Here is a 20,331-nt window from a genome sequence, read left to right as displayed (position 1 = left end):
CTGGAGAGGTGATCATCACAGGAATGAAAAGTGAAGGCATAGAGGGCTTGCAGCTGGGACGAGTAAGATCACAAATCCGTACCAGCATTTGCTTTGTTATGATATGGCATAAAGTGGGATATCCAAGACATATCTTTTCAACTTAGGTCACTGAGAGGATGGTCATCCTTTGCTGTGGTGGAGATTTTGCTAGAGGAGTAAGAAGAGAAGAGTTTGGGCTAGGTACAAGCGAGACACTCAGGAAGAGAAGCTGAGGAGGCCCTTGAATCTCAAGGTCTTGTCCTGGGAGTCTAGGTGTAGAGACCAAGTATGGTTGGTTGGCATGGGGATATTCTGGAGGATTATCTGGCTTTAGCACAGCTGAGGCCAGAGAGCAGGGTCCCTTGTGTCTGTGTGGTGCCTGACCAAGTTGTTCTAGAAGTATTCTTCATTCTATGGAGACATATATTTGGTCCCAAAAGCAAAGTTGCAAAGGCCAAGAAAGCCATAAGTCCTACACTGGCTACTTTAGCAGTTTACTTCTGAGTTCTAGAACAGACTGCTATGAGTGTGCGTGTGTGCGTGTGTGTGTGTGTGTGTGTGTGTGTGTGTGTTGTGTGTGTGTGTGTGTGTGTATGTTTACAGTCAAGAATGCTTTGCTGAACACTTTGATTTTCTTCTTTAGTAAAGTGTTCAAAACTGAGAAACCTCCTTTTCAATGGTTTTCCAGTATTTCCTGTGTGAGTGGTGGGACCACCATTGAGATGATGCTGGGTTTGGGGACCTGGATCTGTGGTGATTGGAATGAAGGCCGCCATGAGTAAACCAGGCAACCATTGTCTGTTACTGTTCCTTGGTGTGGTCCCCTGTAATTCTAGATGCGTCTACCTACTTGTCTTTCGATTGGACCTAGACTTAGTGTGGTCTTGCTGATCCAAAATGGAGATTCGGTCAAGGGGTTCTGGTCTGCTTCCTCACATGTAGGTAAATATTTTCCCTACGTTCAGAACAACTTCTGTTTCCACTTTTCTTTGTATAGCAAACATTGGTTCATATACTCTGCCTAGTTTTCATAGATTGTTTTCCTGAACTTATATTTGTAGTTTAAAATGCATACCATATTAAAGAAGTCAGACTTCTTCCTGTGGTGACAGTTAACAATTTCTCTTTTCTGTTTGTCTGGCTTTGCTTTATTGATAATGAGGATTTTTTTTTCTATACAAAACTGTTTTAGTTTTTGTGGGATGAACTTACTGATAGTGTGCTGGTAGATGTTTAACAACCGGTTCTCCGAAAAGGAAAAGAATTCCCATAGTGACCTTGTGGCCTGTCAAGCTATTGACTGAGCCTTTTAACCTACATTGGGAGGAGCCAGCTTCAACGTGTCTGCCAGGGGAGGGGTGAGCGACAACACTCATTTCACTCTAAGGCTAATTGGAGACATAATAGCACCTGAGGTTCTTTTAGGCCGTTATGATTTTGTCCGTTTACGTCTTTGAACCATTGGCTATGAGACGTCGGTAGAGGCCAGTACAGGTCTGTGATTTCTGCTTCAGTATGCCAACTAACTGCTAACATTTTCAAAGTGTGGATAGGATGCTGCTCTACACCATGTATTAGACTCCCGCATGCGTATTCTGATAAATCTGTGGACTCTGACCCAGAGATCTGCTTGTCCATCTGTAAGAAATGTTAAATATGAATCTTTTCTACCAAATACTATAAAAGGAATTAAAAAAAAATTTTTTTTATCCTCTCTACTGTGTGTAAGACTTTCTTGTAAATGTTTTAATTCCCCCACCTTTGTTCATGCAAGAGGCCTCCAGCTGCATCCCAACAATCTGATGACCTGAAGCAGTAACTGCCCTGGCCCACCATGGGGAAAAGGCACAGTCGCCACCTAAATCAGAGTAAGAACCAAGTGTATTTCCCGTCTCTGTGTGTTTCCTCTTTTGAACACACCGTCTTGATCAACAAGTTTTGCCTCATCTAGATACTTCTATTGGAGTGGTGATCTTCTTCATGACCCCAAACTTACACCCCCACCACCCACTACTGAGACAGGATGGCTGTCCTGGAACTCACCTTGTAGACCAGGCAGGCCTCAGGCTCAGGAATCCAGCTGCTTCTGTACCATCTAAAGGTGCGTGCCACCAGACCCAGCCTAAAATTTATTTCTGACACATCCGTGCTCTTCATGACTTTAAGGCTGCAAACAGTGAGGGTTGAGTTCCCTAGCTGGGGAGGTGAGCAGCCTCGGCTGCTCCTCCCCCACAAACCCCATCCCTCACTGAGGAGGAGCGTCACTGAGTATTCCTACCCTCCACCCTATTGTAAATGACTATTGTCATTCCTATTGTATTCCTATTGTGAGGAAGCAGAGTCTTTTCTGGTCTTTGGACTTTTCTGCTGAGTACTCACGTCTGCCTGTTTCGGAGCTGGGAAAACAAACAACTCGGAAGTCAAACTGTGGGTCCAAGCTGCTGCTCTTCTTCTCTTCTCTTCTCTTCTCTTCTCTTCTCTTCTCTTCTCTTCTCTTCTCCTCTCCTTCTCTTCTCTTCTCCTCTCCACTCCCTGAGAAAACCACCTAGTCAGGTCTAAGGGGGATTCTCTCTCTCTCTCTCTCTCTCTCTCTCTCTCTCTCTCTCTCTCTCTCTCTCTCTCCTCCAGTGTTGAGGAAAGACCAGAAAAAGCTGCTATAAAAAAAACAAAAAACAAAACAAGACAAAAAAATAGATCTCAGACCAAATCAGAAATCATGACCAAATCAGAAAAATTTCTTGAAGAGCTGTTTTTACTCTCCAGAGCTCTCCAGGTAGCTCAGCTCTCGCTGGAGGAAATTATAAAGAACTGCTATCCCTTTCTGCTAGCTCCTCTCACACAGACCAAAAGCCCCTGTCTTTAAATTTACATATCAATTCACTTATTTATTCCAGGTTCCCCTTTGATTATCCTATTAATCAGCACCCTGTGACCCCAGCCTGCCCTTTGATTCTTAGAAGACAGCAAATACAGTTTCTTTTAACATTGCAAAAGAATTCAGAAATCGGTGTGCCTTAGTTAAGCCCAGATGACAAACTAGTTTGGCGGGACCCTGCCCTGAAATTATGTCCACCGTGCACCATTTCCGACACACCGGAGTCAAACCTTGCACTGTCCTAGGCTGACTCAGGAACCTGCCTGCCTTTGTGTCTTTCTGAGAAGCTGGTTCATAGTGTAGCTGCCTCTGTTCCTTTAAATTCGTGAAACCCCTCATAATTCATATTGCACCCTTATATTGTTGCATAGTTTGAGAAATTATGTATTTTCAAACTCATGTATTTAGAGCTCTTTGCCATAACCTTAAAGACCTGTCCTGAAGGTTCCAGTGTTTACCATTTTGCAGAGATATAGCCCCACCCCCTACTCCTGGACTCCTGGACTGGTTCTAATTCTCCTGGAGTCATTAATGTTAACGGAGAGGACTTTCCTCAGAAGAAGGTGGAGTATGTGCATTACTATACAAACTAGCCTTATGCCTACAGCAGCCATTGACACTCCTGGAGGCTCACATCTGGGCCCTGTGCCAGGGATAGGAACCATGTCATTCTGTCCCCACTGGGGCCACAGAGGGCTCAGCACTGACTATAATCATTAGAGCTTCAAGGAGGAAGTCTAGTGCCTTTTAGGAACACAGCCTGCCCCAGCATAGAGTTCTCAGTTCCTTGCCTGTCTGGCCCTGCTCCCAAGGACCCTAGCCCTTGGCTATAGCACCCAGAGTAAATTTGTCAAGGCTGTATAGGCAAAGGCCCTCCCACTCCCAGTAGAGACATTTTTTTGACCCTAAAGCCATCTACCCAGGGGCTCATCTCACCATCCCCACACAAGAGGCCACAGATATCTAAGTCTGAGTAGGGGGAGGGACCAGGAAAGGACCAGGTTAAATCCTGCTGTGTTGACCTCAAGGGAACAGTGGGGGTGGGGAGTGGGGGAAATCTCACTAGGGCCAGGGAGCTCCGCCAGGTCTGGGAGGGAGGCTATCACTTGAGGGCGGGGCAGGGGCGGGGCAGGGGGGGCAGTGAGGTAATTTCCGTGCTCTGTCGTCAGAGGTCTGAGTCGCCCCAGGGGCAGAATCGAAACTGATCGCTGCTCTAAGTCGATGCTGGTGCACTGGGTAAGTATGGGGTGGTGGCTGGGGGCTGGAGGGGCCGCCTAGAGAGGTGTGAAGACCACCCCCTTTGCCTGCAAATGGGCAAGATCAGTGGCTTCAGACAGACCCTAGCATCGGACAACTCCATGGACCCCTCTTCCTGCTTCTCCAGCTGCAGGGTATGGGGTTCTAGCTCTGACGATTTAGAAAACTCACAGGAGTGCAGGGAGGGACTGCAGGCTTCGCCTGTTGCTCATTCTACTTAAAACATAATCTTTGTACCTCAAGGTTTCCCTTCAAAGTTTAGAGTGCTAGGGTATAGGTCAGTCATAGATTATTTGTGTAGAAAGCCTGGGTTCCATCCTCAACACTGGGGGAGAAGGTGTGGGGGGAGGGAGGGAGAGAGAGAGAGAGAGAGAGAGAGAGAGAGAGAGAGTGAGTTCCCCTTGGACCTGACTAGGTGTGTTTTCAGGGAGCTGGCTATTCTCTCTCCCATCCCTGCTGGGTGATATTAACTCAGATTCTGGGCACTGGGCATTGCTTCCCCTTCTGACATCTCCGTGGGAGCTCTGATGAGGACTATCCAACCTGGATAGAGCGGGACTTCTGCAAGGCTGTGCCCTCCCCTCCTGAGGCTCCTGTTGCCAAGTCCAGGTGGGCTACAGTAGTCCCAATAGCCAACTAGCAGGTCTCAAGAAAGGGGGTACTCTTTTTCGGACAGCCAGGATCATGAAACTTGAGCAGTGAAGGAGCCCCAGAGGTACCAGATGGGGGATTCTGTGTCCTCCCAACTCCCTTCTTTTACCCACTGCCACTTGGGCGGGCCTTTCAGGAGGAAAGGTTGAGTTGGAGTTCCGGTGGACTTCCCCAACAAGCCAAAATTGGGCAGAAGTCTCTGTCCTACACCTGATAGAGAGGTAGGTCCTACTTGACCTTGGGCTGACTTGCTTCTCTTGTCCCATTGTCTCTCCAGGGCTAACAGTTTCAGCAGAACAGCTGCCCAGAAACCTTGCTCACAATCCTGAAGGACCTGGCCTTCATCTGAGATGGCATCCGTGGGGTGCGGCCTGAGGTCGACCAGCACATCCACCACCAATGGGCTATCCTTGGCTGAACTCTGTGCTAAGGTAGACCTTCACCTGGGCTGCTCCCACTGTACTGAGTGGCTCAATGAGAGCACCTACATTCTGCGTGAGGTAGAGCATACCTGCTCCAGGGAGATCTTGCTGGCCCGCTTCAAGCAAGCAGCCAAGAACAAGGTCTGGCGTAAGGTGGGCCGCAGGCCCAGCTTCCCAATACCTGTGCGCTATCAAGTCTGTCGCTATTATAGCCCGGGCTTGGGCTGTAAGCGGCACTGGAACAGATGCACTTTTGCCAGCAGCCCAGAGGAGGCACTGGTCTGGACATTTGAGCTCAAGAACAACCTTACCCGACTGAAGCTGAAAGGGGCTGTGCAGGGCACCAGAGCCCCAGATAGGCTGCAGACCCCAGCCGACACCATCCGAGCAGAGTTTGGTGGCCACTTCCAGCTGCTCTGTGCCCTGTGCTTCAAGTGTCGTCCCCCATGCCTCTGCCCCGTGGATTCCAGGGGCCATTGCCCTAAGCACCAAATCTGCCCCACACTCCTCATCCATGTTATAGTTGAGGGCCAAAAGCGACAATTTGTGGAGGTGCGGCCACTGCCACAAAAAAGGCATCCTTTAAACTACTGCATGTTTGTGGGCCGTGGGGTACCATGCCGCCACGGGGCCTCACGCTGTGGGTATGCTCACAGTGCTGTGGAGATGGCTGTGTGGAAGGCTGAGCAGCTGGATGGGCTTCAGAGAGGAGATCTGCTCACATATCCTCTCTTTGGGGAAGACAAACAGAAAGCCAGCCATGGTCAGCCTCCTGCAGTCAAACTATACTGCCATGCCTGCCTGGTCACCTGTAGTTCTCAGGAGGCATTTGAGAACCACTGTTCCTCCCTGGAGCACGCACAGATGGTGGCCTTTGACCAGGTTGTACCCCGGAAGCACCGTGCCCCACCAATGGGGCTCTCCAAGTTCGAGCTCTGCCCCAGGTAAGGAGAATTGCATGGAAGCCTAGGCTAGCCTGAGGGATTATGAGGCCCACAAGGCCTGGGACCTGCCTATCATTTCCTGTGCCCTCTGCATGTCAAGTTAGTACTGCAGTGGTCCCTGAAAGAAGGTACCTTGGGCCAGCCCTCATCCTGGATATTCAGGATATAGAGCAAATGAAACCCCTATGCAATCCATTCCTGCTCCCCATACGGGCCAGGGGTTGGGCTTAGAGGGTTGGACCTCCATGAAGTCCTCCTGCTGACATCATCATCTTTTTAGACCTGACCTCTGTGAGTATGGAGAGGTCTGCATCAAGGCCCACTCAAAACAGGAGTTACAGGAGTGGGTTCAGTGGGCACATGACATGGAGCTTCGAGAACAGGCCGCCTGGCAGGACGGGCTGGTACCTTACCAGGCACGACTTCTCGCGGAATACCGGCGCAGCAGCAAAGAGGTCTTGGTGGTAAGTGGAGACTTGTGAGTGGGTGGGGGTGGGTCCATGGCTACCGTGCTGAAAGCCCAGCTTCTTTGTGCAGATGGCTGAGACCGTCCGTGGAGTGTCTGTCACTTGCCACCAGCCACTGGTGCATCAGGCCCAGGAGAAGAAGATCCAGCACAAGTGGGTGTTCACCATCCACTCTGAGGTGAGGAGGGTCAGGCAGCCCTGAGATGGCAAGTCTTACGGGTATCCCCAGGCTTGGCTGGAGGGATTCCCAGGGTGTTAGGGACTACAAGCGGGCAGATACCGAAAGCATGCGATTTGAAGTGGATGCTGCCAGTGCCTCCACTTCTGTGTCTATGTGACCCTAGGACAAACCTTACAGCCTCTCTGCCTCAAGTTTCCTCCGCAATGACAGGACCGTGGCACCCTCACTCTATGGATGGGATCACCCAATGGAGGAAATTAACCAATACGAGAAACAAAAGTGTGCCGGTGTCTGGCACCTAGAGAGTTGAATATGACTTGTGATTACAGGACCCTGAAAACCCCAGCTACTCATTTCTTTTTTAAATATCTTCTGGGCCTTAGGCAAGGTCCATGAGCAGAGGCAGAAACCAGGGCAGACTGAGCAGTCTAAGTGTCCCACACTCAGAAAGTAGCAAGCTGCCTTTCTCAGGAGGGTGGGAAGGGTCAGGGTTGAAGGAGTCACCACGGGGACTCGACAGGGTCTCAGGACCCATTCCACACTCTGTGGCCTATCTCCCCCTCCAGGATCCCTTGCTACACGTGGCCCTACTCAAGCAAGAGCCTGGAGCAGCCTTCTCACTGGTGGCCCCCCATCTCCCACCACACCAGCTCTATGCACAGGGAAAGCACTTCTGTGTGCCCAACTCCCCAGCCCAATTCCAGGTAGGGGTGCTTGTGCAGGCTGCCTCCTTTGGCAGCTTTGAGCAATGGGTCGTCTTTGACTTCGGTCGCAGGCCAGTGCTTCTCCAAAAGCTGAAGTTGCAGCTAGGCCAGACACACAGCCTGGGGCTCAATGGGAAGCCAGCACCAAGCCACCCCCAGGAGCGGGAATGCTGGCACACAGGCAACCGCCATGTGGTGCTTGAGGTAGATTGGACACCTGAGCAGGAAGCCCTGATGGCCAAGTACAAGTTACCCTCCCTGGCCCTGGAGTTCAGTCACAATGTTGTGGTCTGGGGGCCCATCTCTCGTACGAACTACCGACAGAGGATGCACAAATTTCTCTATGAAGAGGAAGCAGCCCAGCAGCAGCTGGTAGCCAAGTAAGTGGGGCAGCGGGCTATCCCGAGTGGCCCAAATCTGGACTTAGAAGATGGGTCTTTGACTATGGTCTAGAAAGCTGACCTATAACTTTCTAACAGGCTGGCTATGAAGGGCCAGGTGTCCCTGAAGACAGCACTGGAGACACCAGCACTGGGCATGCTCTTTGCACCACCAGGGGCCCTCTATGCCGAGGTCCCCTTCCCCTCCTCTCTGTTGCCAGACACTGACCAGGGCTTCCTGCTGAGCCGAGCAGTCAGCACAGCCCTTGTGGCTCCTGCGCCTGCGCCGGACAGTACAGTATACCAAGTGCGGCTGGAGGCACGGGCCAGTTCAGAGCATGCACTGTGGCTGCTGTTACCAGCACGATGCTGTATGGCTTTGGGGCTGCAGGCACAAGACAGCCCTGTCTTGGAGGTGCAGTTCCAGATCGACCCCCTGATCTTCCGGTTCTGGCATCAGGCAGTTGATGCACTGCCTGAGGTGTGCCTGGTGGTTCCTGACCTGCCCGCCTGCACCCTGCCCCACCCCTGGCCCACCCCGCCCTCCTTCCGTGGCAATCACAAACAGAAGCTGGCTGTAGGGCTCATCGCGGGCAGAAGACCGGAGGGCTCAAAGCACATTCCGCCGCTGCTCATCTACGGCCCCTTTGGCACTGGCAAGACCTACACGTTGGCCATGGCAGCCCTTGAGGTTGTCCAGCAGCCCCACACCAAGGTGCTCATCTGCACACACACCAACAGGTGAGCCCAGAGTTCCTTCCGGGTTGCTCACCGCTGCCCTGTCTCTCAGAGCATCCATCTGATTCCTATGGAGTTGTGGTTGCCTTTCCACAAACCCTAGACCAAGGAGAGTGTTGTAGTAGTGACGTGATTTGGCCTACCCCATGTTTCCTGGGCAAGGTTTTTTTGTTTTAAATATAGAAACAGGCTATTCAAGAAGTTCCTCTTTTGGGGTTGGGGATTTAGCTCAGTGGTAGAGCGCTTGCCTAGCAAGCGCAAGGCCCTGGGTTCGGTGCCCAGCTCCGAAAAAAAGAAAAGGAAAAAAAAAAAAAAAGAAGTTCCTCTTTGATGATTGTGCGGCTTTTTTATTTTTATTTATTTTTTTATTTTTTATTTCCCTAATAACACATATTACAGGCACGGAGTCCTCCTTTAGCCCAAAGTATGGGGTGGAAGGAAGAGCCCAGGACAATAGCCACGTGTCCTGAGCCAATTTCTAGGCTGAGCTGGAGAGTGGCAAGGCTGCTGTTGCTTACCTGGAAGATCCTAGGCAGTACTTCCTTGGCCTCTTGACTCTCCAGCTCTGCTCCTGGGGGTCAGGCCACCAATTCTTGTTGCCAAAGCTTGCAGTATCTGGGAGCTGTATTCAGGATTAGTGTCAGCCCCTAGCTATGGGTGATCTCAGGCCACTAGCTATCTCCCCCCCACCCCACTCCTTGCCCTCAGTTAAGAGATTGCCTTCTCTAAGCTATCCCTGGCTACCCAGGCTCTCCAAGTCTTGCCCCACTTATCTTCAAGCTCTGACCTTCTCTATGCCTTTGCTGTTTGTCCTGTTTGAGAAAATTTGAGTCCCTGGGCAAGACTCCCCCTTCTGTCTGCCTTATGAGTGTCCCTGGCAACCAGGCAAGGCTGCACACGAGTTTTAACCAGCAGCCTGAGTCCTAAAGCAGCAGCCCATAGTGCCTCACCCTTCCTACAGCGCTGCAGACATCTATGTCCGGGAGTATTTCCACGGCTATGTCAACAGTGGCCACCAAGAAGCGGCTCCACTCAGGGTTATGTATGCAGATCGTCCTCCAAGACAGACGGATTCAACCACATTGCAGTACTGCTGCCTAACTGAGGACCGCCAGGCCTTTCGCCCACCCACATTCCCAGAGCTGTTACAACACCGTTTGGTGGTCACCACCACCTCTCAGGCTCGTGAGCTCCAGGTGCCAGCCGGCTTCTTCTCCCACATTTTCATTGATGAGGCAGCCCAAATGCTGGAGTGTGAGGCCCTTATCCCACTCTCCTATGCCTTGACGCTGACCCGTGTAGTGCTGGCAGGGGACCACATGCAGGTCACACCTAGGCTCTTCAGCGTGCCCAGGGACAAGGCAGCAGGGCACACGCTGCTGCACCGCCTCTTCCTGTACTACCAGCAGGAGGTACACAAGATCGCCCAGCACAGTCGCGTTGTCTTCCACGAGAACTACCGTTCGACGGCAGCCATCATCAACTTTGTCTCCCGTCATTTCTATGTAGCCAAGGGCAACCCCATCCAGGCCAGTGGCAAAGTCCCACGTCACCCCCAACACTACCCTCTCATGTTCTGCCATGTGGCAGGCAGCCCTGAGCAAGACATGTCCAGGACATCCTGGCTTAACTCAGCTGAGGTCACACAGGTCGTGGAGAAGGTGCAGGAGATCTACAACACCTGGCCTCATTGCTGGGGACCCCGGGAGCAGAGACACATCTGCGCTGTCTCTCATGGTGCCCAGGTAAGCTGTCTCCTCTGGTCTTTACTTTCTTTACCTGTGAGGGCTGTTTTGTTCCTTTCCAGGCTGATCCATATAATTATACCAGGGTGGGGGTGTCTAGGGATTGGCAGGAGGGCCCGTTTCTTACTGGATGACTAGAACCCTGCCTTGTCTGCAGGTTAGTGCGCTGAGGCAGGAACTAAGGAGGCGGAACCTTGGTGAGGTGTCTGTGGGCAGCTTTGAGATCCTGCCAGGTAGGTGACAGAAATGTGGGTCAGAGGCTGGCTTAAGGGGCTGGAGAGATGGCTCAGCGGTTAAGAGCACCCGACTGCTCTTCCAGAGATCCTGAGTTCAATTCCCAGCAACCACATGGTGGCTCGCAACCATCTGTAATGGGATCTGATGCCCTCTTCTGGTGTTTCTGAAGAGAGCAGCAGGATATGCATATAAATAAAGTAAATACATAAATCTAAAAAAAAAAAAAAAAAAGAGGCTGGCTTAACAGGGAGGCAGCTCCCAGACCATTCCTTGGATGTGCATATGTACGGTGGGACTGAGGTGGCCAGGCTGCTGGTCCTTCTTGGCCATCTGACCCTTGTCTCCCACAGGGCGTGAGTTCCGGGTGGTGGTACTGAGCTCTGTCCACAACCGAAATAGTCTGCTCAGCCCTGGGGCACCAACCTCAGAGTTCTTTACCGAGCCCCGTGTGCTGAACACAGTCATGACCCGTGCCCAGTCTCAGCTGGTGGCTGTGGGAGACGCCGTGGCTCTTTGTTCCTCTGGAGCCTGCAGAAAGCTCTGGAAAAACTTCATCCGTGAGTGCATAGAGCATCACAGCGTCTTCCCAGAGGATCTGTCGCTGGAGCAGATAGAGCAGGGTGTGGCCCAGAGACAGAACTGGGCCTCATTGCCGCTCAGAGCTTGGGACACAGAGGCGGAGCACAAACCCACTGCACAGGACCTCCAAAGGCCCATAGCTGAAGGGACCATGGTCACAGTGAAGGCAGAGACTAGAGCCAGGGCAGCAGCCACAGCACAGACCGAGGCAGTAGCAGCAGGGGGCACAGCAAGAAGGAACTCAGCCTCTACAGATGCAGCCGCAGAAGTGTCCACCCTGGAAGGGTATGAGGAAGACTCGGAGTCTGACTTATGGCCCTCCGACTGGGAGCTCAATGCCGATGATGCCATCCTGAAGGAACTCCTAGATGAGAGCCGGCAAATGACTGTGACCGTGAGGGAGGACGGACTTCTGGACACCATGGTTTGCCCTGCATCCTCACAAAAGGCCCGACAATACATAAACCTACCCTCATCTGCGCTGCGGAAGTACCTGCGTTTAGACCCCAAACAATACCGCCGCTGCAGCTTCCTGCAGGAGACCTTTGAGAGAGCATTGGCCACTCCACTGGATGACATGGCCTCTAGCCCTATCCAGGTCAGGGGTCGTCTGAACTGTGGGATGGCCTTCACAGGGGATGAGGTGCTAGTACAGATCCTGGGACCAGCAGTCGATGACAAGAGCATCCCTGGAAGCCTGCTGGGTCGTGTGATGGGCGTGCTGAAGAGGAGGCGGCGTGAACTGGCCTTCGTGTGTCGGATGGATGAGTGGGACCCCCACATTATGATCCCCATCAATAGTTCTGTGACTAAGATTTTTGTGGCAGGGTTGAAGGACCCACAGCAAGTTCCCATCCACTGCCTCATTGAAGGCAAGGTAAAGCATGTGAGGCACGAGACTCTCAAGCGGGAGGACCGGAGCACCCGGCTTTTCTGGGTCCGCATCGTCCTTTGGCGGGAACGTTTCTACTATCCACTAGGCATTGTGCTGGAGGTGCTGCCCAAGGCTGTCACCTGGGAGCAGGGCCTTCATATCCTTGACCTAGAGCATGGCCTGAAGGCCCACACACCAGACTCAGCTTCTGTTTCCAAGGCTTTGCAGAAATACCACTCAGAGATAGACATGGCCGCTAGTCACCGAGAGGACTACCGCCGCTTCCTGACCTTCACTGTGGACCCCCAGGGTGCCTGCAACCTCGATGACGCTCTTAGTGTCCGGGACCTAGGCCCAGTGTATGAGGTGGCAGTGCATATTGCTGATGTGGCCAGCTTGGTGCCCAAGGATGGGGCGCTGGATGTGGAAGCCCGCCAGCAGGGCACTGTGTTCTATGCCCCCAGCAGGGAGCCAGTTCTCATGCTACCCACCAGCTTGTGCCAGGAGGCGCTCAGCCTTCTACCAGGTCAGGACCGCCTTGCCATTTCTCTCTTCCTCACCATGGAGAAAGGTGGTGGTGGCCAGATCAGGAGTCTGCGATTTGCACCCTCCATAGTCCGCTCTGACCGCCAGCTGTCGTACGAGGAAGCCGAAGAACTGATCAAGAGACACCCTGGGGCTGGCCTGAAACTACCAGCCAACCTGGACTCTGTGGAGGCCTGTGTTGTGGCTGCCTGCTACTTCTCTTGGATGTTACGTCGTCAACGCCTCCCAGCTGACTGTTACTATGAGTCTCCAGATGAGGACAGTGTGCTGGGCTTCCGCACAGCCCACATCATGGTCCAAGAGTACATGATCCAGTTTAACAGCCGTGTGGCCGAATTCCTTGTGGGCGATAAGCACACACAGACGCTCACACCACTAAGGTGGCAGCCCACACCCAGTAGGCAGCAGCTTGATAGTGTTTTCAAGAAGCACAGAGGACTGGTGCCTCTGTCGCTGCACCTGTGCCACCACTCGAACAACCACTATACCCCCAACAAGCGGCTGTACCTCCTGACTTCCCTCTGGAAACAAGTGCAGCTTGCAGCTGGTACTCGGGACTACAGCCAGATGGTGGACCTTATTGCTACAGAGGACATGCACCCTTCGCTGGCTCCTGCTTGCCTGGACTTCCGAAGGGCTCTAGGCCGCTCTGTGTTTGGTCGCTCCAGCCAGGGTAGGCAGCGACCTGCTGGCCACTACTCACTGCAGGTGGATTGGTACACATGGGCGTCCTCACCCATCCGTAGGTATCTGGATGTGGTGCTGCAGCGGCTAATCCTGCTGGCACTAGGCCACAAGAGCTCTACATATTCTAACAGGGACATCGATGGGCTCTGCCAGGACTTTAGTCGCCAGTATGCGTGTGCCCAGAGCTACCAACGGCGGGCCTGCAGCCTGCACCTCGCCATCCAGCTCAAGACCCAGCCTCAAAACAAGCTGGGCTTTGTGGTGGATGTCGAGACGGGTGCCCGCTGCTTCAAAGTGCTTTTTCCTATAAATCGGGAAACCCTGCCTGATCCCTACCCTATCCACTACCATTCCCTGCAGTTAGCTGAAAACCCCGAGGAGCTTGTGGGCCAGACAGGCTTGCGGCTTGTATGGCGGCGCCGCACATACTCGGTGCAGGCTTCCAAGCTGCCTTTACCACATCTGGGCACAAGTTTTGATCCATTCACCCAGACTATAGACGCAGCCCTGTGGATGAAGCTACTGGTGCTGCTGAAGGAGGAGCGCTGGCCTGAGGTCGCTGCCCTCATCCAGGAGCAAGATAAGCTTTCTCGTCAAAGGGAGAAAGCGCAGGTACACCAGAGCCGCTGTGGACACTTTATAGAGGTGGCCTATGAGCTGGGCAGTGGAGATACCCTGCAGGTTCAGCTCGGTTCCAGCCTGCAGCGGGGCTTCCTGGCACCAACCCTGCAGCTGTGGACCGTGGTACCTGGCTTCAGCCTATGTCTGGAGCACATGGAACGGCCGGGCGACTGCTTTTCAGGCCATGTGCACCAGCCCCTGCAAGACCAGTACCTCGAAGTCAGCCAGTACTCAAGTGTGTGGGGGCCACGCTGTGCCCTGGAGTCGCTCATGAGTGCGGTTGCAGAAAATGACTCCATCGTGCTGCAGGATGTGCATATCTACTGGGACACATCACAGGAGCAACTGCAGGGTACCTTCCAGCTGGAAGCTGCTTTTCTCCAAGAGAAATGTATCAACATCCACTTTGGCTGTTGCTACCTGTGCATTCGGCTCGAGGGGCTCCCTCTTCCCCTGGCTAGCTCACTCCCTGGACCTAGTGACCTTGGCCCCTTCCTGAACATTGACCCCAATACATATACCTGGGTGGCCCATGGGCTGTCTGGTGACTGGGACCATGAACTGGCTGGTGACTGGGACCAGGAGTGTGTGGATGATCGGCAGGAAGTTCCCAAACAGGTACATTTCTTCATCCACCACATGACCATGGAGAAGGTTCCAGAAGAGGTGCTGAGACCTAGCGCTCGGTTCACTGTGGAAGTGCTATCTAAGCAGCTTCCTGACCTGTGAGTAGCTCCTATCACCTGAGGTCAGGGAGAAGGTCCCTGGGCTGAGGTCCAGCACCAGGACCTCCTTGTGCCTGGGAGGACACGGTTCCCTCCCTAGGGAAATCCTGTTCACTTTCTGGTATCCTTTCTTACCCCTCCTTCCCTCCCCTAGCCGCAAGGAAGAAGCTGTGCGTGGACTGAAAAACGCATCCCCACTGGTCATTAGCATCGCCTTGGGCTTGCCGATCCCTGAGCCCCATTGGCCGATCCCTGAGCCCCGTCACCAGATATCCTGGCCCCGTCACCAGATATCCTGGCCCCGTCACCCAATATCTGGGCCCTGTCTCCCAGTATCCGGGCTCTGTCTCCCAGTATCCGGGCTCTGCCATCCAATCCCTGAGCCCTGTCGCCGCGGCTGGCCTCCCCAGCATTCTTCCCGCAAGGGTAGGTCTGCCCTTAGCTTTTCCACCTCTCCCCAGTGCATGGTGCTCAAATGACCCCGTGGCTTCTGCTACACCTACACCCCCCACCCCAGTACCTACCAGCAGGTTCTTGGAGCGGAAGAACTACAACATCCCCGGTGGACATCATAAGCTGAACCAGAGCCAGGACAAGGCTGTCAGGAGTGCTCTGCAGAAGCAATTCACAGTCATCCAGGGCCCACCAGGTGGGGTCCATTTGCAGGAGCCCCTGCAGGAGGAGGGACTGCCCTGTGTGGGCAGATGTGGCCATAGGAACTCACCCTGTCCTCTCTCCACAGGCACAGGGAAGACCGTTGTGGGCTTCCACATCGTGTACTGGTTCCACAGGTCAAACCAGGAGCAGATGCCACCTGGCAGCAGCCCTAGTGAAGAGGAAAAACTGGGGGGCCCGTGTGTCCTATACTGTGGTCCCTCCAACAAGTCCGTGGATGTCCTGGGAGGTGCGTTAGGGATGAAGTGTGGGACTGCCAGAGGGCTCTGGGCACTGAGTTTCAGCCTCACATCTTCACTTGCCCTAGGACTGCTCCTGAGGAAGAAGACGGAGATGAGGCCCCTGCGTGTGTATGGGGAACAGGCAGAGGCCACTGAATTCCCGCTGCCAGGAGTGAGCAACAGGAGTCTGTTTGGCAAGATCTCTCAGGAAGGAAGACCGAATCAGAGCCTCAGGTATGACTCTTCTGTCTCTGCTGGGACTGAGGCAAGGGGGCCTCCACTAGCCAGGGTTTCACCAAGGTCCTGCCTTCTAGGAGTATTACCCTTCACCACCGGATCCGCCAGGCCCCCAACCCGTATGCAGCAGAGATCAGAAAATTCGATGCCCAGCTTCGGGAAGGGAAAATATTCTCAAGAGATGATCTTTTGGTGTAAGTGGTGGTCTTGTAGGTGGGGCTACCCATTGGCAAGCTCACTGGATGACACGAATTGCCTACCTTGTATAGATACAGGAGAGTCTTGGGGAAGGCACGCAAATATGAGCTCGAGCGGCACTCAGTCATCCTGTGCACATGCTCCTGTGCAGCATCAGGAAGCCTGAAAGCTCTCAATGTTCGACAGATCCTTATTGACGAGGCAGGCATGGCCACTGAGCCAGAAACCCTTATTCCGTTGGTGTGCTTCTCAAAGACCGAGAAGGTGAGGGTTGTGGGGATCTAGTGCTCCCGCCTGGATTCCTGGGGGCAGCTGATGCCGGGATGCTAAGGGTGAGCATTAAAGATGGCCAAGAAGTTGGGATGCTTCTGGCTCCAAAGGTGTCAAGGTCATAACTATCTTTGCATCCAGGTGGTTCTGCTGGGAGATCACAAGCAGCTTCGGCCTGTGGTCAAGAACGAACAGCTGCGAAACCTGGGGATGGACCGGTCACTCTTTGAGAGGTACCATAGGGATGCCATCATGCTGGACACACAGTACCGTATGCATAAGGACATCTGCTCCTTTCCCTCCATGGAGTTCTATGGGGGAAAGCTAAAGACCTGGTCCGACCTGAAGCGTCCACCCAGCCTCCTAGGTCATGTCAGCAAGCAGAGCTGCCCTGTCATCTTCGGCTCTGTGCAGGGCTACGAGCAGAAGCTGCTGGTGTCCACCGAGGAAGGCAATGAGAACTCCCGGGCCAACCCGGAGGAGGTAGCAGAGGTGGTAAGTGTCAGAGCGACTCCATGGTGTTTGGTGGGTCAGTGAAGGACTCCTGGTGGAGGGTGAAGGCCAAGGAAAGCTTCAGTGGGCCAGAAGGCTGGGTCGAGTGAGGCCCCTGAGCTCAGGAGAGAAGAGGGACTGGGTGGGTTCCAGCTCCGTCTGCCCTCTTACCTATTTAGGTCCGCATCATCAAGCAGTTGACCCTGGACCGGACAGTGGATCCCAAAGATGTCGCGGTCCTTACACCTTACAATGCACAGGCTGCAGCAATCAGCAGGGGCCTCATGCAAAGAGGGGTCACTGGAGTGACTGTGACCTCTATCACCAAGAGCCAGGGTGAGGCTAGCTCTAAGGAGGCCATATTTGTGTGGTGGTCAGCAGGGGGGCGGGCAGTGGGCGTAGAGCTGTGAATTCATCTAATATCCCCTCTCTGCCTTCCAGGGAGTGAGTGGCGCTATGTGATAGTGAGCACAGTTCGAACATGCCCCAGAAGTGATATGGACCAGCGGCCAACCAAGAGCTGGCTCAAGAAGTTTCTGGGCTTTGTTGTGGACCCTCACCAAGTAAACGTGGCCATCACCCGGGCCCAGGAAGGGTTGTGCATCATTGGTGAGGGTCTGCGAGTCTGGGGAAGGCTGGGGAAGGCAGTGCCTAGCATGCTCTGGAAAACACTAAGAGCCACCTTGACTCTTCCTTGCAGGGGACCACCTGCTGCTACGCTGCTGCCCACTCTGGCACCGTCTCCTAGGCTTCTGTGAGGCCCAGAACAGCCTCGTGCCTGCTGAGAGGGTGCGGGTCCAGAGAAAGTCTGCTCTGTCTTCGTGAGGAACCCCCACCTGCCCGGCCCTCGATGTGCCATCAGCTGATGTCCCTCGTTCTTCTCTGCCAAAGGCCTGGGTGTATAGAGGATCACCACAGCTCACAGTCACAGCTCAAATTAGTCAACCACCTCTGCTTTCTTCTTGGGAAAGGCCCTGGTATTAGCTGCAGTCATGAAGCAGTGACAGTCTTATGGGTGGTGGCTGCTTCCTGTGCCGGAAGCAGGTTTAATAACGATGACCTTCCTGTTTGTGCTTGGACTTGAGGGGAAAGAGCTGGAGGCCAGTGCTTTTGCTTCCAACTGCCTTTGCTTTCCTGGGGCATTTAATGAATGGGACACCTCTTAGTGGCCACAGAGGACCCCAGGACATGCCCATGCTATTACAGGGACTCCTTAGAGACTACACTTTGACACTAAGATCCATCCATGGTTGCACTGAGCACCACATACTCATTTGTCTTATTTTCTAGTCTTAAAAACCTAAAGCCAGCATCTCTTACAGGGACACTCAGAGCAGGCAAGGAAACCTTCTCGGGAGAAAGACTTTTTCCCTTGCACTGTTTACTGCCTTGTATCCTGCAGGGCTGCCCGCTAGCGCAGGGGCAGGACGATCAGAGCTGAACCAAACGCTCACACAGCCCTACCTCCTGGGAGGTGAAATAGCTGGCAGGCAGCAGGGAATGAGGTACCCAGTACCTCTGAGCCTGTGCTCCTTCACCATGCTTCCATACCTGTGTCCAGGGCTTTAGGGTGACCTTCCTGGCACCAACCTTTTCTACTGGACTGAGCAGGTGAAATCTCTCCCATCATGTCTCCCTCTTATACGCTCACCTCCTGGCAATTCCAAGGCTGGAATCAGCTCTCCCTTCAGTGTGACACCCCCCCCCCAATCTCCTGAGGTCAGAGATGCTGCAAGTGAAATATACACCAGGACAGCTGGGGTTCCTAAGGCCTGGCTGCGGAGCCTCCTGTGAGACTATCTGGTGTTTTCTACATTCCAATGAAGCTTCTACATTCCAATTTTTGTATCTTTTCTCAGGTTATGCCTTACATAACTGGATAATTTTATTATAAAAACTGCTCTGAAAGTTCTCGTGAGTGTTGTGTGGTGTGGGCAGGGGCGGACAGAGCTGGCCATCTTGTAGCTATTGAGTTGGTCAAAGGAGGAGTTGAGTTCAGAACTTGGGAACACGGTGAGGGACGGTGGAAGTACCCCACCTTATGGCTGAGAACATAGCTGCGTGGTCACAGGAAGCTAGTATAATTTAGCAGAGATGGACTGGAACCGGAGAGTTAAGTGTGTTGCTGTGGTCCCCAGGCTGAAGCAGGTCCAAAGTCCTTATGGTTGTGGCCTCAATTTCAACTTATCTGATCTGAAGTTGTCCTCTAGTGCCTTGGGTCCATGGCCTCCTCCGAGCCAACTTGTGATATACATTTGTTTGGCCTTTGGCTTATAGCCAAACAAACTTCTCCCAGCACAGCTGACACAGGATTGATGAGCCCAGGAGTAGATGGTGGAAATTCCTAGAGACACTGTAAGGGAAAGAGGTTCCCAAGGTCTATGCACTTCCAGAGGGAGGGAGGAACAGCAGAGGGCACCAGCTTCACCTGCTTACTCATCCACTTAGGTCTGCAGATGAGACTGGCAGGGCTCTAGTGTCCTGGCCGTGTTCCCCAGGGAGCAGCTGGATCCAGAGTGCTAGGGGTGTGATAGGTGAGTATTACTATTAGTTGAAGATGAGCAAGAAGTCGGGGTGCCTCTGGCTCAAGGAGCATTTCAAGAGTAGCCATAAATGAGTTGTGGAGTTTAGGGATGGATATGTACTAAATTAAGCAAGGCATTCATTCCTATGCCCCACCTAGAGTTAGGGAGGGCTTCTCGGAGAAAGGGCCTTGAACTTGATGGGAAGTAGTGAGGAATGGTTTTAAGCTGGTATTTGTCTTAGGGCTTTACTGCTGTGAACAGACACCATGACCAAAGCAACTCTTACAAAGGCCAGCATTGGGGCTGGCTTACAGGTTCAGAGGTTCAGTCCATTATCATCAAGGTGGGAGCAGGGCAGCATTCAGGAAGGCATGGTGCAGGAGGGGCTGAGGATTCTACATCTTGTTCAGAAGGCAACTAAGAGATGACTGGCTTCCAGGTAGCTAGGATGGGGGGTCTCAAAGCCCACACCCACAGCAACACACTTCCTCCACGCCTACTCCAACAAGGCCACACTTCCTAATAGTGCCATTCCCTGAGCCAAGCATATTCAAGTCACCACTTTCAAACACACGTGTCTATGGGGGCCATACCTAGGCATGGCATAATGCAAAGTACATCTATTCCAACTTCAAAAGTCCCACAGTCTATAACAATCTCAACAATGTTAAAAGTCCAAAGTTCAAAGTCTCTTCTGAGATTCATGCAATGTTTTGACTATAACAATCTCTTAAGAGATCAAAACCAAAAAGCATATCACATACTTCTAACATCATGCAGGATATACATTACCATTCCAAAACTCCATAGTGAGGAAATCCTGCACCAAAGCAAGACCGAAAACGAGTTAGGCAAACTCCAGACTCTCTCCGTGTGCGACGTCAAAGTGCTCTTCAGATTTCCAACTCCTTTCATCCTTGTTGACTGCTGTTGGCAGATTTGGCATTCAGCAGCAACAAATTTCATTCTCTTGGGCTGGTTCCACTCCCCATTAGCAGCTGTCCTTGGCAGGTATTACCATGGCCCTGGTATCCCAAACATCTTGAGGCCTCCAAGGCA

The 20,331-nt window shown here is 52.9% G+C and overlaps 1 protein-coding gene across 1 annotated transcript; it reads left to right on the top strand.

Annotated features, from left to right (window-relative positions):
* The first annotated feature begins 4,067 nt into the window (after positions 1–4,067).
* On the top strand, positions 4,068–18,659 carry Helz2 (helicase with zinc finger 2). Its single transcript, XM_032904969.1, has 19 exons — positions 4,068–4,132; positions 5,082–6,170; positions 6,451–6,634; positions 6,708–6,815; positions 7,385–7,902; positions 8,002–8,643; positions 9,602–10,385; positions 10,543–10,618; positions 10,973–14,654; positions 14,809–15,080; positions 15,172–15,303; positions 15,397–15,558; positions 15,637–15,784; positions 15,865–15,981; positions 16,057–16,249; positions 16,397–16,750; positions 16,927–17,083; positions 17,189–17,356; positions 17,448–18,659. The coding sequence occupies exons 2-19, from the start codon at positions 5,155–5,157 to the stop codon at positions 17,570–17,572; spliced, it is 8,838 nt and encodes a 2,945-aa protein (XP_032760860.1). The 5' UTR covers positions 4,068–4,132; positions 5,082–5,154; the 3' UTR covers positions 17,573–18,659.
* Positions 18,660–20,331: the final 1,672 nt, after the last annotated feature.

The sequence above is a fragment of the Rattus rattus genome, chromosome 5 (assembly GCF_011064425.1).
Source record: "Rattus rattus isolate New Zealand chromosome 5, Rrattus_CSIRO_v1, whole genome shotgun sequence".
Lineage (NCBI taxonomy): Eukaryota > Metazoa > Chordata > Mammalia > Rodentia > Muridae > Rattus > Rattus rattus.
Note: the sequence above shows the minus strand (reverse complement) of the source record. Positions and strands in the feature narration are given on the sequence as shown.